This window comes from Chinchilla lanigera, unplaced genomic scaffold, assembly GCF_000276665.1.
Source record: "Chinchilla lanigera isolate Chin_1 unplaced genomic scaffold, ChiLan1.0 scaffold00160, whole genome shotgun sequence".
Classification (NCBI taxonomy): Eukaryota; Metazoa; Chordata; class Mammalia; order Rodentia; family Chinchillidae; genus Chinchilla; species Chinchilla lanigera.
In genome coordinates, this window is record NW_004955561.1 from 820,146 (window position 1) to 835,619 (window position 15,474).

At 45.6% G+C, this 15,474-nt stretch overlaps 1 protein-coding gene across 4 annotated transcripts in view; it reads right to left on the bottom strand.

The window, feature by feature from the left end:
• Window positions 1–15,064, bottom strand: part of Srgap3 (SLIT-ROBO Rho GTPase activating protein 3) — a 223,058-nt gene extending 207,994 nt beyond the window's left edge. For all 4 annotated transcript variants that reach the window (XM_005413003.2, XM_005413001.2, XM_013509102.1 and 1 more), the window contains exon 1: window positions 14,281–15,064. In XM_005413003.2, coding sequence (XP_005413060.1) covers window positions 14,281–14,347 — 67 coding nt within the window. In that variant the 5' untranslated portion in view covers window positions 14,348–15,064. The remainder of the gene's footprint in view (window positions 1–14,280) is intronic.
• Window positions 15,065–15,474: the final 410 nt, after the last annotated feature.

Below are 15,474 nucleotides of genomic sequence, written 5' to 3' on the forward strand. Positions count from 1 at the left end.
TCTCTCTCCTTCTCTCTCTCTCTCTCCTTTTCTCTCTCTCTCTCTCTCTCTGTCTCTCTCTGTCTCTCTCTCTCTCTCTCCCTCTCTCTCCTTCTGTCTCCTTCTCTCCTCCTCCTCTCTCTCTCCCCGTCTCTCTGTGTATGGGTAACTGCATCTCAGAGCAAGTTGGGACAGGTGGTCAGCCTGTCCTGACAGGAAAGGGTTAGGCACTACAGCTCTCCCAGGGTTGACACACTCAGGTGTGGACTTGCAGAGGGTAGCCTGAGTGCCCACCCTACCTAGGCCAGAAGAGTACTCCATGTGAACCCAGCCAGTGCCCTCTACCACTTATGTCTTTAGCTGTGATTACTGATCTGCATCATCTCACTTAATCTCCTATAAAACTCTTTGACATCAGATCATTGTCTTGGCTTTATTCATGAGGACACTGAGGCTCAAAACTATGAGAAGACTTGTCCAAGTCACAGGCTAGAAAACCAGCAGCTCTGGGTTGCAACCTCTGGTTGGTCCAGTACCAACAACCCAACTACACAGCCCCATACTTAGACTCCTCTTTACTTTACATTGATGCGAAAGCAATAAAAACCAAGCAGGAATCCTGCTTCAAATTTTGAATTTTGCTCTGTTCCCAGGATGGGGATATGCAGTATGATACTCTTTTTCAGTGCTGGGAAGCATCAGCAAACCACAGCTTCCAGCCAGCCACAAGAGTGCCGGGGGAAAAGCAGACTCTGAAGTATGCTGTGCTTGCAGTGGATTTTGGACACCAACATTCAATAAATTACATGAGCTATTCAACACTGGATTATAAACCAGACTTCATACTAGATAGGTGCTTTTGCCCAACTGTAGGGTACCGTAGGTATCCTGAAAAGGCTAGGCTACAGTGTCATTAGGTTAGGTACAGTAAATGCATTTTAGACTTACCTGTACAATATTTTCAACTCAGAATGGTTCACCAGGACACTGAGAGTCATGTGTTCCAAGCCTACCTTCTTTGGGCTCCTGCCGTTCTAAAACGAGACAAGCATGCAGATACCCTCACCCAAATACTCATTTAAAACACTGCACAAGACAGGCTGAGAGCGATCTGCACACGAATCAGCACTTATCAACTAGGGACCTACCTAACAGTCCTGTTGGGTTGCCCTGTGTTTAGGGAGCTGTACAAGAGAAGGAAGAGCAAAGCACAGGTTCATAGCAGTGTATGAAAAAGAGTGAGAGGACCAGACAGAGCCTGAACGCTTTCCTAACTGCAGGGCTCTGTAACTAGATCTGGTTCCAGCCTTCTCTCCCCTGTGCCTGGGATAATTGTCAGGGTCTTGGAGGTACAAGTCCCCCAGCTTGGATCCCAGATAAACTCCCAGTTTAATCAAGCAATTGGAATTTTTCCCACTTGCAGAGGAAATAAGGGACTTTGTGGTTCCCTGCCAAGGCCTGGGGTGGAGGCCAAGAGAGCCTTTGTCTAAGGAGTCCCAAGAAGGCTATTGCAGGGCCCTGACAAACAAGCACAACTAGGATCAGGGCCACTGTTGTTTCTTAGGAGACTTCTCTCCAGGAGCATCAGGATTTGCCTTTCACAATCTCTTTCCATTCATTGGCTCCTCTCAGAAACCATGGCTGCGCTTTTGATGGTAATGAGGAGGGAGAGGCAGGCTCTGTCTCTTTAGAAAACTGGGCAATTAAACTTTCTTTAATGAATGTTCTTTGTTCTCTCCTATCAATATCATTTCTGTTATGGACTTGGATGAATTTTGTTTTAATTTCTTTAAACAGAAAGGAAAGGTAACATTTGCTGGAAGCCCATCTGACTATTTTCCTAGGCCTGCCCTGAATTGTGCATATATTTTTCTACCCTTGATAGCTATTCCAGAACTCTCTTTGAATGCCTCCTGGGCAGCAGGGTCTGAGCACAAGAACTCAGAGATGAATACAGCAAGAGCCCGTGCTCAAGAGGCTCACAGGGAGACAGACACATAAACAAGCCCTCTGTAATAGCAGCATGGCCAGGGCAGGAATGAGACAAAAAATAGAAATAATGAACATTTCTTCAGCACAGCAGAGTTGGCTTTCTCACACACCACCTCATTTGATCCTCGAAGCGGCTACCCTTTGGGGCAGATAACACCCGCAGTGGATGGGTTGGTTTTTTGTTTTTTGTTTTTCACTAAGAATTGAACCCAAAGCATTCACAATGAGCTACATCCCCAGCATTTTTTTTTTATTTTGAGATAAGTTCTAACTAAGTCACCCAGCTTGGACTTAAAGTTGAGATCTTCCTGCCTCAACGTCCCAAGCAGCTGGAATTACCGGGATGCACCACCATGTCAGGGATTTTGCCAATAAATTCCTTGCTTTGGAGTGGGATATAGCTCAGTGTTGGAGCATGTGCTTACCATATGTGAGCCCCTGGGTTTGATCCCCAAACCATGGAATAAGTAGATAAATTCCTTAGTTATTGTCAACTTTATGGTTTTTTCAATTAGAAAAATAATACTTTTGGGGGGCGACAAGGTCTCACTATGTGACAAATGATACTTTTTTAGAGGTCAATCAGAATTGGAGACATAAAGTGTTCCCTCTACTAGTCCCTGTCACTATATAGTTTTGTCTCCTCTTCTCAGTCTCCATGCCTAGTTCCTAATGAGAAACATCATTACCAATGTGTGACAACCATCAGAATCTTTTCATACACTCCCAAATACAGAAAGACACTTTTATTTAATGGAACAGTACTACACACACACACACACACACACATACACACACACACACACTTCAGGTATTTCCTCCCACTCAGCAATAGTCTACTTAACTTAAACGTTCTTATACTCTAAAAAAAAGATGCAGTCTGGAGGTGTAGCTCAAGGTTACAACACTTGCCTAGCAGGTACAAGGCCCTGGGCTCCATCCCCAGGACCAGAAAACACAAAACAAAATAAAATAAAGTTGGTGAGTTTACTACAGTCCCAGGGCCAAGTACTTCAAGTTCAGGAAAACTGGGGCCTTTATAAAGTGCAGTTCCCTGTGATCCACCCCAGGATTCTGAGTCTATGGTTTTGGAAGAATCCTTGCGATCTTACAACGTCCTCCAAGGGGGACTCAGAAGCCTCATTGGGTTTTTGCAGTAAGCAAAGCAAGCAGCAGGCCTGCCCCCACTTCCCAAACCCTTCTTCCCAGCTACCCTTCAGGCAGTTCCCCCAATATCTTTTCCGATTCCCCTCCTCCTTCCCAGCTGGTGCTGCCTTCCAGACAGCCTCTCCTCTCCACTCAGGCACAGCTCCAGAAGCTGAGCATTGGTACCCACTTCCGGCTTCGGCTGCATTTTCACCAGATAATAAATGCTGCTGAATGTCAAGGACTGTGCTGGAAACTCTGATGTGTGTTGTTTCAATTCACACACTCACACACTCACACTCACTATGAAATACTATTATCCCTCTTTTTCAAATGAGGAAACCATGGCTGAGTAAAGTTAAACCTGACCACTCAAGGCTATCCAGCTGACTGCCCTCAGTCATGACTCAAACCCAGGCCCCTGTGAGTCTTTTCAGAACATGTCCTCCACATCCTCGCTGCCCCCTGCCACATTCCAGGTCCTTGGCTCAGCTTTTCTGTTACTTCACTCTCATTCTCTCCAACCAAGGCAGTTTTCAGTCCTCTTCAGCTGATTCCTGGCTTTAATTTCACCTTCAAAGCACTTATTCCACCACTGAATTTACCATCCTGAGCACAGCCATGGTACAATTCATTTTCTGGAAGCATTTTATCTTTTACACTTGGAGATGTGTTTTTCCCTTAGAAGCACTTAGACTCCTGACTTCTTAAACATTTGTATAAGTTTTGACCCTTTTCTAAATGGAAAGATGGTTCTGTTTGGATCCTAAAGCATTCTGGAAATAATGATGGTTTGATAAGCTTAGCCAGCATGATTCAATTTGACAGCTCAGTATCAGAAAATCACCAATAACATTTTCAACCACTTAGATCTATTTGCTATAAGCTCACCTTACACTCTGCACCAACCCTTACACAGCACTCAAAGCTTTCCTAATGACAAGTTACAAGGTATCTTCCCCACTGAACTGTACTGTGAGAGCAGGGGATACAGTAAGAAGCAGATTTGTGTTACTGGGAATAGTGGGAAAGAATGCTGAGAATAGGGTGGCCCTGCTTACTTCAATCTAGTGTGACATACGGCAGCTCTTGATCTGCAAAGCTGGATCACATTGGCTAAGCTCATCACCTCATCATTAAGAGTTCAGCACTTCTTTCCCACAATTCCTCATGACATAATTTTGTATTTCTGGCAAAGAGTAGTCTGGCCTCTGACACCTTTGGAGCAAAGTTTCGATGGTGATGCCCTGCCAAGTATGAAACAGCAATGCAGGATGTTCAGGGTAGGGCAGGAGCTAGGATGATCAGGCCAGGATAGAGTCCCAAATAAGCGGAGGGTCAGGGACAAATCAGTTTAGAGACTATAATCAACAAAAAGGTCAAGAGTCCAGATGGTCAGAGCAAAAGGTCAAAGAGTCATCAATTGGGAGTGACTGTCGGTCTGCCTCAGTTTCTTTAAAGTGATATGTCCTGGGGTGGGTGCAAAATACCCTATGTAGAGAGACCACTAATCAAGTAAAGACACTGGCAATGGCCAGCTCTGCTTCAAAGTGTCATACTGAAACCACAGGCAGACAGCAGCCATGTTCTCAGGCCGCTGGCATTCTTCTGTGCAAGTCAAATCACAGAAATGATAACCACTCTCTCTTGTTCCTGAAAGTGGCCCTATGAGGTATACAGGAGGTCCCATCAGGAACTATCCCACCCCACTGAGAACCTGAGCCAGGCCTTCCTCTTTGACAATGGCTGGGAAACTTAAGAGGATAACAGACTACCATCTTTGGGAGCAAACAAGCAATCAGGAATCCAAAAAGTACCAACAGTGGCCAGGGAAGCCAGCAGAGAGCCACAGGGAAGGAGGGTGCACCCCAGAACAGGTACCAGGGATGTGGGCCGCTGAGTGCAGCCCACAGAGTCTCCTCCTGCCACAACCTAGTGACTTGTCTCCAAATAGTGATTAATTGATCGATTAATTTTTAAAATGGCTGGAGATACAGCTCAGTATGAAGGTCATCAGTTTGATCCCCAGAAACACACACACACACACACACACACACACACACACACACTCACACACTCACACACTCCCACCAGAGACAGGAACTGCTGCCTGGGTACCAAAAGGAATGTGAGACTGGAAAGAGGGGAAATCCTAGCTGAAAACAGCTGGGACAGAAGTTGTGGTGGGAATATTCTTGATGAATGAATGCATTTTGATAAAAATTGTATAAAAATCTGCAAAGGGCTGGGACAGAAGTCGCCAACACAAGCCAATCACCACAACAGACTGGATTCCAACAAACCAACAGCCTTCCCTAAAGCATCAACTCAGATGTGGGAGATCACACTTACTGGTGTCCTTACTTGGCAGACTGTTTATTTTTAGGTCATACCCTCTCTATTTTAAGCCATAACGCTGTATTCCTCTCATTATTTGCTTATCAGTTTTATTTTTATAACTTTGCATTCAAAATCTATGAGCTCATTTTTTGTTATATTCAAGTATAAACAGATCTGACAGAGATAGGGATGGGAAGCCTTGAGTTAATCCCTGAATGTTTATAGTGGTTGTCTCAGGTAGTGGTTTCTAGGTTTTATTTTTCTCCTTTTTAAAATATTTTTCCGTATTTTCAAAACTTTTACAATGATATGCATGTGTCACATCAATAAACAAGAAAAGTTATACAAAATAAGACTCTCATGTTTGTACACCAACATACTTCACAGTAGCTAAAACATAGAAACAACCCAATGTCCATCAGTGGATGAAGGGATAAGCAAAATACAGACTATTCATGCCACTGGTTAGTATTTAGCTGGAAAAGCACAGAAAGTCTGGCACATGCTACAACATGAGTGGACCTCGAGGATATTTTTCTAAGTGAAATAGGCAAACCACCAAAAGCCAAGTATTTAATGACTCCATTCTTGTGAAGTATTTAGAAGAGTGGAAATTATAGTGACCAGAAGTAGAATGGTAGTCAACCAGCAGAGAGAAGAGGGAGAAAGGAAGATACTGTGTAATGGGTACAGAGTTTGAGTTGTGTAAAACAAGAAGAGCTACAGAGATGAATGGTGGTGATGGCTGAATGTGCTCAATATCACTGAACTGCACACCTAACATGGTTAGGATGCTAAATGTTAGTTACTTTATAAATAAGACTCATCACTCTGGTGACAAAGGCAAAGACTCACAGGCAGTCACAGCCAGAAGGGAATTTCAAGCTCCTTTCCTGTCCAGCACCATCCCCTACCCCACTGCTCCCTGTCATCTCCTCCTGGTATCAACCACATCAAATGACTCAGCATTTCCCAAGCACTCGGGCCTTTGTGACCCCCGCGCTTGTGCACATTCTGCTTTCCCTCCTGAAATACCTTCTATACCCTGGAGGGCTCCTACTTCCCCCTCAAAGCCGTACTCAGAAATTCTTCCTTCTAAGAAGTTTGCCAACTCTCCCAGACAATGCCATTGTTGCCCTCTAAGTTCCCAAAGGGCTGGCTCCAGTACTGTCCCAGCTCTTAGTATACTATACACAATCGACTGATCTATTTTTATAACTATCTTTTCTAGAACATTGTGTGTCTATCAAAGACAGCAGTGGGAACCATATTTCACCCTCCTTTTTTCTTCCATCTCAGACATACTGGGAATTCCATTTTCCCTGCAGTGTTCCTCCAAGCAGTACCCAGTTCACCACACTTCATTTAAGTCATTCCTTAGGTACATCTTCTTGGACACAACTGTCCCTTCTTTGGATCTTCCTGAGTTATCTCTCAGCCAGGGTTGGGGAAAGGTTGGCTCTGTTTTATCATGCATCTTGAAGCACAGTACCTGCGTGTGCTTGGCTGTGAAGTCCGTCACAAGGACATCTACATTCAATCACTCAGTCAACAGCAACAACAACAAATGTGATCACTTATACACCAAGGGCTGCTCTAGGTGCTAGAGAAGTACAAGTGAACATGAGAAACCTAAGTCTTGTTCTTAGAGAGCTTCAGTTCTGGTGAAGAGAAGAAATAAACTCAGAAGAAAGCACTATCCTATGGCCCTAAGTGTTCTGCTGAGGATTCCAGCAGCTGATCTGCACATCTGGAGGTGCATCCACTCCAAGAGCTGAATACCAAGAAGCCAGCCACATGGCAGCCCAGAGGAAGGGCACCCCAGAAAGAGGTAGAGGCTGTGTGCACCGTCCAGAGTGGGTTTGGGTTTGGAGAAGTCTTGGGACCAGAGGAGGCCCAGATGACCAGGCCGTGAAGCCAGATCACCACCACCAGCCAGAAGAGGCTGCTTGGTGGTGGGAAGAGCTGGACAGATCAAGACTGTGTAAATCCATCTGGGGCCTGGATTCTATTCTCACCCAATGAGACACTGCTGAGGGTTTCAAACAGGGCACTGCCAGGGTCAGATTTATATCCTGTGAGGATCACTGCTGGGTGAGGGAGAAAACAGGCTATGGGAACAAGGAAAGAAGCAGGGCAAACAGCTAGAACTCTGGTTCTCCACAGGGGGCGATTTTGCCCCCCAGGGGACATCTGACATCTGCAGACACTTTGCCGTTGTCACAACAGGGGGCAGGATTGCTAGTGACATCCAGTTTGTAGAGGTTATGTTACACTGGTAAAGACCCCCACAACCAAGAGTGACCCAGCCCAAACTATCAACTGTGGGTGAGAAAACTTGAGTTAGGAAACAGTTTCCCCAGTCCCAGCAAGACTGGTGGTCTGGTCCACGATGGAGAAGGAAGGAAATTGACTGCAATCCATATGTTGAAATACTGAAGGATTTTCTTACATGTTTCCTTAGACCCCATGTGGACCCTTTTCAATCAAGGAAAGGACTCACTACCTCAGTATGATCGAAAGGGTCTGGTTTTGGCTTTTGATTTTTGAAACCTATCCCTCACAGAGAAGAGAAAGAGCATGGATTATAGACAACAGCTTTGAAAGTCTGGTTCACACAGAGCCGGGATACCACTTGTATTAGTGACTTTCTAGCGACTGTGACTAAATACCTGGCACCCATAATTTAAAGGAGGAGTGATTTATCTGGCTCACAGTTTCAGAGAGTTCAGTCCATGGTGGGATGGAGTGGCAGAGGAAAGCTGCCTAACCCATGGCAGCCAGGAAACAGAGAGAAGGAAGGATGCGGGGACAGGAATACACCCTTCCAGGTCACATCCCCCTCCACCTGCCTCTTGTGATCAGCCCCACCTCTTAATAGTGCATTCAGCCAGAAGATTTATCCTCTGATCCATATATCACCCCTATGATCCAATCACCTTCCCAACACCCCATCTCAATGCATAAGAATTTCCAGGGAAATTTTAAAGCTAAATCATAACACAGTGCCATGTTGCCTTGGCATGAACCCTGTTTTCTTGTACAACCATAAGTTGGAAAGATTATGACTTAAAGCTAGTTCTGCCACTGTTCATCATGCAACCCACTGTCTTATTTCTCTGAACTCCAGCTCTCAATCTACTAAAAAAAAAAAAAGAAAATGAGCAGGCACCTAGTGGCCCATGCCTATAATCCCAGCACTCTGACAGGCTGAGGCAAGAGGATTCCAAGTTCAAGCTCAGCCTGGATAATTTAGAGATTTTGCAGACTTTGTCTCAAATTTTAAAAATAAAAATAAAAAAAGATTGGAGATGTAGCTTGGTGTAAACGTCCTGGGGTCAGCCACCATATCACACAGAAAAAAGAAGAAATAAAAGAAAGAAGGAGGGGGAGGGGGAGGAGGAGAAAAGGGCTTCACAAAATTGCAGGACTTGTATATGAGATACTCTATATACAATTGAAGCACAGGCATTAAAGAAAAATGAATTACCTTCCACTGCTAAATATGCTATATAGCCTGAAGCATGACTTGTAATAGTCAATGAATGAATGGATAATAGAGGTCTCTAGAAAGGAAAGATCACCCCTAATATATAAAAATCCTAATGGTAAAACTCCGGAAGTAGCCTCAGATCCATGATTTCCACAGACTGGAAGAAGCCTGGGGTAAAGTGGCCTCCAGGCCATACCCACCGGAACCCAGTAGGTACCACTTCATCAAAGACTGTTGGCTCCCAACACAATGGGCTTCACCCATTCTCCACTCATGACAGCTTCTCTGCCAGAGACAAACAAGAAAATTCAGCCAACCATCTGAAGCTCCCCACTCAATAAAACAGGAAGTATGGGTGTTGAGTGGTTGTATTTCCCCACAATACATATGCTGAAGGCCCCAACCTCCCAGTGACATGGCGTTTGGAGCTGAGGCACCAGGAAGTGGCTAGGATTAGGTCAGATCCTGAAGGCAGGACTCTCGTGATGGGATTAGTGCTCTTATAAGAAGAGGAAGAGAGATGTGAGTCTCTAGGAAGACACACGGAAGAAAGACCAGGTAAGCGCACAGTAACCAAGATAGCTGCCTGCAAGCTATGAACAGCACCATCACCAGGGTGCTCCTGGTCAGAAGCTGCAAATTGATAGCTCAACAGGGACAGAATGTTCCCTACTCTGTTGACATGTTTGTTTGGGCAGCATAGGATTTTTAAAAATTTGACCCACCACTGAAAAATGAGGAAATTTTGTTTAAAATTCAGGTTCCCTTAAAACACCAAAAGAACCACCCATTCTGGGCTCACATTTTTACCTGGCCACAAGCTGGACCTGAGCAGCAGGAGCCCCCTAGCAATGACTCCCCCAGTGTCCCTGCCCCTGCCTGCCCCTCTTGTTTAATACTGTTGAAAATCCATGGGAATCCAAGCCTTCTAAGACTGAGCTCACTCTGATGCTCAGAAGTGTTCTGTGCTTTGGTTCTTTACTTCCTTCTCTTGTTTTATCACCATATTCAAAGAAAAGTTTTAAAAAGGGAAGAACACGTCAGATACTTTGCTTCTCTCACAACACTTAGCTGCAAAGTAGATAATGGATGTTTGTTGAATGAATGCATGAATGAATGACTAAATCTGTCACCTCTGGGATCATCCTCAATACCTGCTTTTCTCCTAAATGCAGACTTTTGCTCTTAAAAAGATGATCTAAAATGAATATGGATGTACAATTTTTAAAAACACTTAAGTCAATTAGTGTATTTCTATTTCAGTTTTCCGTAGATTGAAATGGAAATAGGAACTCTGGATAAATGACAAAATAAACCCTTATCTCTGGCATCAAGATGAATTACAGCCCAGGATACTAAAAACGCCTACAGTTGAGATCACCAAGCACCACCAGTGATCTTTGACAGAATTGTGGAGCATAGGATAGGGGCCAAAAAGTGGGAGACAGGCAAATGCTGTTCTGATTTTCACGGGGAAAGAAGTTACAGCTTGCCAACTCCCAACTGGAGAATGCGATGCTGCTCCCGGACAAGGATCCTGCACAGATTTCTAAAGGACACTGACAAGCACTTGGACAGGAAGCAGTATCCATATGGAGCCAGCAGGGGGTCACCAGGAACAAATTCACTTCATCTTCCTCACTGCTAAGACTCCCAGCCTAGGAGGTTGTATTTTTTTTTCTGAGGTGTAGCAGCCACTCCCTCGACCTGCTGTATATCTAAATACAGCAAATAGAGTGTGATGAGCAGCAAAAAGGGCTAACTCAGCCCTTGGGGTACATTAGTGAAAGTGTTACAGACAACATGAAGGAGGTGACAATTGCTTTCTTTCTTTGACCACATTTTAGAACTTAGTGCCACTCTTGGAATAAGATATTGGTAGATCTTTCAAGGGGTTGTTGTCGTCGTAAAACATTTTTAAAAACATAAAGCTCCCTTTGGATTTCGGATGTCTGTTGCAGAACTGAAAGATCTGGCTCAGCTTACACACCTAAGTGGCAATAACTGGCTGAACTCAAGTATGACTGTCCTTTCCCCTTTAGGCAGGACATCAGGTCCACCACAGTCATTGCCACCTCTTCTGTTGCCCGCAGTGAGGTGGTGGCCATTGGCCAGCTATCATCTCACTGGCCACCTTCACTCATTTATTCTATCTGCCAGGCATCCAAAGATGTTGAATTTGCAACTCAAAATGCAGCAGATCTGGAAGACAATGAGGATGGTAAGTGGTAGTGGACCATCTTATGTAAGCAAAGAAGGTTAATCATACTGGGGGGTGATAAACAGGCTCCCAACACCCAGTGAGCAGCTCTGGGGAACAGCAGCTGTCTTGTTCTAAGTCCCGAGAGGACAAAATGATACAACCAATAGGCAAATGAGAGATGTATATACATGCAACACTAGCAATAAGGAAAAAACCATGAACCCAAGCTATCCAAAGATAGAATATGTAGGCTTGGGAGACAGTGAGCTCTCCGTCACTAGGAACATGCAGACATGGTTTACTACTGCATTGTTGGTGGGTAATCAAACATTCAAATATCTGATGAGGCAAGAGAAGGTGTGAGTCTAAAAATGTTGACAATAGAAAAAAAAAATACTGCTTGAAAACATTCTCTTTTGTTAGAGCAGTAAATACTTCAAAGCAATGAAAAGGAATAAGTCAGCAAAGAACTCAACATTACTTTTAAAAACCAGAAATCCCCCCTCCTAAGTCTCCTTCTCATGCATGGTATACAAAAACTATCTGGGTAGACTCTTCACAACCAGCTGACCCGACAACATTATTGTTGGCATTGGCATTATTGTCAGTCATTGGTCAACTAATCTTCAGGGACAAGAAATAGAGGCAATGGGATGGGAACTCAAGGGTAAACAATAGACACCAGCAAGAGGCAGCAGTCCCCAGCCCTGTTCTGCCATCTGCCATGGACATCCATCTTACAGGGACAGCATCAGGCAAACAATGCGTCAGGGTCACTAGGCTGGGGGGATACTGGCCTTGAGAACTTGGGCAAGTCGTTGAATGTGGGTGGCCTTCCATTTTCCATCTCTGGATCCTACCACCCTTTCTGCACTTCATGTGAACTGAGAACACCAGTATCAGGGACCAAGTCTCAGGCCAGCAGAGCCCTGTGCATACACCAGTAGCTACAATGGTGACTAGCAAATAGAATCTGTTTTCTTTTTGCGTTGCTAAAGATGGAAGCTAGGGCTTTGCACATGGTAGGCAAGGACTCTCCCACTGAGCTACACCCAGCTCAACAAATAGAGTTTTGAAAGCAAAAATTTCAGAAGGTTTTAGGTACAGCAGTATCCTGACCCAAATCTTGTGGGTATCAGCTCTAAAGGAATAAAATTAAACTCTTTCAACCACAATGCAGAGAAATTTAGAGTCTAAAAAACACGAGATCATTTAGACAAATTTCCTGATGAAATTCACTACGGGGTATTTGCCAATTAGTTGTTAACATGACTGTAAAAAGTGAAAGATAAAAGAATCAGCCAGAACAATTAATGTTTAACTGGTCCTTAGGTAGAGCTGACTAGCCCAGTAGTAGCAATTTTTTAAAAATGAATTAAGCACATTTCCTACCAAACAATACTTATAAAACCCCAACTGTCCGAAACGCAATATCCCTTCTCCATTACGGTATTTTTCATGAGGACCTCAATTTTAAAAATATCAAAAGCAGCCAAAATGGGCTTATAAAACACAAACTCCCTAAAAAATTATATATTCAAAAACTGTAACTAAGCTTTTGTCTTGAGCAGTTGAATGAAGTTAAATCTGTGACCACCAAAGGGTTTGTTTCTAAAAATTCAGCAAGGCCAAAACATTCCTAGTCCCTGTTTTTGACATTGAACTGAAACCTAAGGAGGATGGGACCAGGGAAGAGAAGAACTTTCTGGTCTTTTTTGTAAGGTCTACCCAGCAGTGATTAGCTGCCAGGTTTGATCAGAACTAAAAGAAAAAAGACTTGACAAGATAGGGGCAAAAACAAAGCCTCCCCCAGCAACTGCTCTCCTCTCCAAGTTTCCCCACGGCCTGACGCTTGGACAGCAGCTGAGATGCCTGGCCTCCATTCCCTCCCAGGGAGGCCACCCAACTTCCTAGACTCCAGCTGGAGCAGATGTGGCAGTCTCAGGTCTCTTGCACCCCCATAACCAACTAGCTCAACAGTTCCTAGCTCAGCTCACAGCCAGGCCTCCATGTCTGCGGAAGATGTATGGTGTCTTTACTCTCTATGGGAGAGACCCCAACACACCCCACGTCACAGCAAAGAGAACCATGACCTGAGAACAGATGCCATGAGCCCACCCTGGCTTCTCCCTGGGGCACATCCTCTGAGAAGGGAGAGTACAGGGCTTGGAGGCTGCCCCTGCTGAATTGGAGCCCAGAACGAGGAAGGACATGAGAAGCCCTTGTCTAGGTTGAGCGCAGATTCTGCCCACCAGCCTTCCACTGTGCAATTGTGCACCTTTTCCTATTTCTCCCAGCCAGCATGCCTTTAGGGAGCAGCTCCAGAAAAAAATGTGTGCTCTGTGGTCACAGAGCTGGAGCACTTGCCAGAGGTCATCTCACTCTCCCCAAGGCTTCCCTCAGGCAGCACCCACAGCGCCTAACGCACACTGAGCAGTTGGTTTGGAACCAAAGCTGCTGACCCTAAGGGCTGGAGCACGGAACGACGGGGCTGCACATGGCGAGATAATACATTTTCTGCACTGCACGCTCTCTTGCTGCCTAAATGCCTGCATTACTCTGGATCAATATGCCCGTAACAGTTAATCCATGGCAACCCAGGCCAGGCTGGAGACACCGACAAAGAGGGCCGCCCAAGGATGCTGCCTTCCTGAACACACGCGTGTGAATTCCAGCTCAGAGAAAGAGGCCCATGCAAAACCACCAACAACAACAGAAACCAAAAGGGGGGCGGGGAGCAGCCTGAAAAAAATACACATCTGAATGAAGGGGCTTTTGACCATGGCAGGCAAGGGGTGGAGGCAGTACAGCCAAAATGGCCTTAGAGGATTTGTCGCCACCAAGATGATGGAGTAGCCACGACACTCCCAAAGTCAGGCGAAGGATCCTCCTCACACACCTGCAATGCAGAGACCGCTGCCCTTTCTCTGCTCCACACTCAGCACGGCGCTATCTGTAGCTGAAACCAGCCCGGACTTGTGCGGCAGCCACAGTTCCTCTAACAATAAAATTATTAATGCATAACAACGTTTCTTGATGTCAGGGAGGAAAGAGGAAAAAGGAGAAAAAAAGGTCAGAGTAAGAGAAAGGGGACGGGGAGGAGAAGGTACAGTCCGCCACCTCTCACCTTTTATTTGGGCTTCATATTCGGCAATGATCTCTTTGTCTTTCTTGAACTTAGTTTGAGATGACATCTTCCAATGTGGCCGAAGGAACTGACACGCTGTTTGATTAATTTCTCCTTTTCTTCTCCAGTCCTTCTCAAACCCTGGGAACGGCAGGCTCTGGTCGATTTCCCAGGTTTAGGGGCTGATCTCTTACCGGGCTGCAGAGCTGGGTAAAAATCCTTCTTCTGGGAGGAAAATCTCTTTACCCACACAGAAATGGCTCTGAAAGCTCGCTCCAGTAAGCTCTTCTTGCAAAAGAATCACCGTAGGACCCGGTAACCTGTCCCAGATTTCCAAGATTTTTCTTCTCTCCCAAAAAATAACCAAGAGCACTCCCACACACGCGCGGGAGTGCACACACACACACACACACACTCACGCATACACGCATACAGTCATCCAGACACACTCCCACACGGTCGTGATGTGCACACACCCATCCACACACATCCACACTCTTCACTCACGCACGCACACCCGCTCGCTCACTCGCTCACTCGCGCGCGCACGGCGAGTCTGGGTGGTGCAGCCAGCGCCCAGCTCGCTGTGGAAGGCTCTGCTGAGGAGATAGACGGTCAGGTTGCCAAAGCGCCACTCATTTCGCATCCTCCCTCCCTTCGGCGCCTCGGCTCTGATGTCCAAGGAGGATCAAAGCCAGGAGAGCGAAATGGAAGTTTTCCTGCTCCGCGCTGAGGCCGGGTGAACTCAGGGCCGACTGCTCGCCCTGCAGGGCTGGCAGCTCCCCCGGCGCCCTCGTCACTAGACCCCGCCCCCAGGATTTTATAACAACTGACACATTGTAGCCTACAGGAGAGCAGAGCTCCCTGCAAGCAAAAAGGGGAAGAGACTCACAAAAGGGAGGCGGCAGGAGAAGAATCAGGGGTGGGAAGGCCCGAGGGGGTCCGGCAGACTCCAGCTACTCACAACTGGGTTAGGGGTTTTTCTTCCAAAAATCAAAGAGCCTCCTTTTCTTTACATTGTGCAATTTAATTCACGATTTGATTTAAATCAACAGCTAGATGACAGTTTGTCACTTCACTCCAGAGTCTAGCAGAAGGCCTGATCCATGTAGGGAAGCCCATTAATATTTCCCAAGCTAGTACGTGATAGATGGACAATGCAGACCAGATTCCCGGTTTCCTAAAGCCACTGGA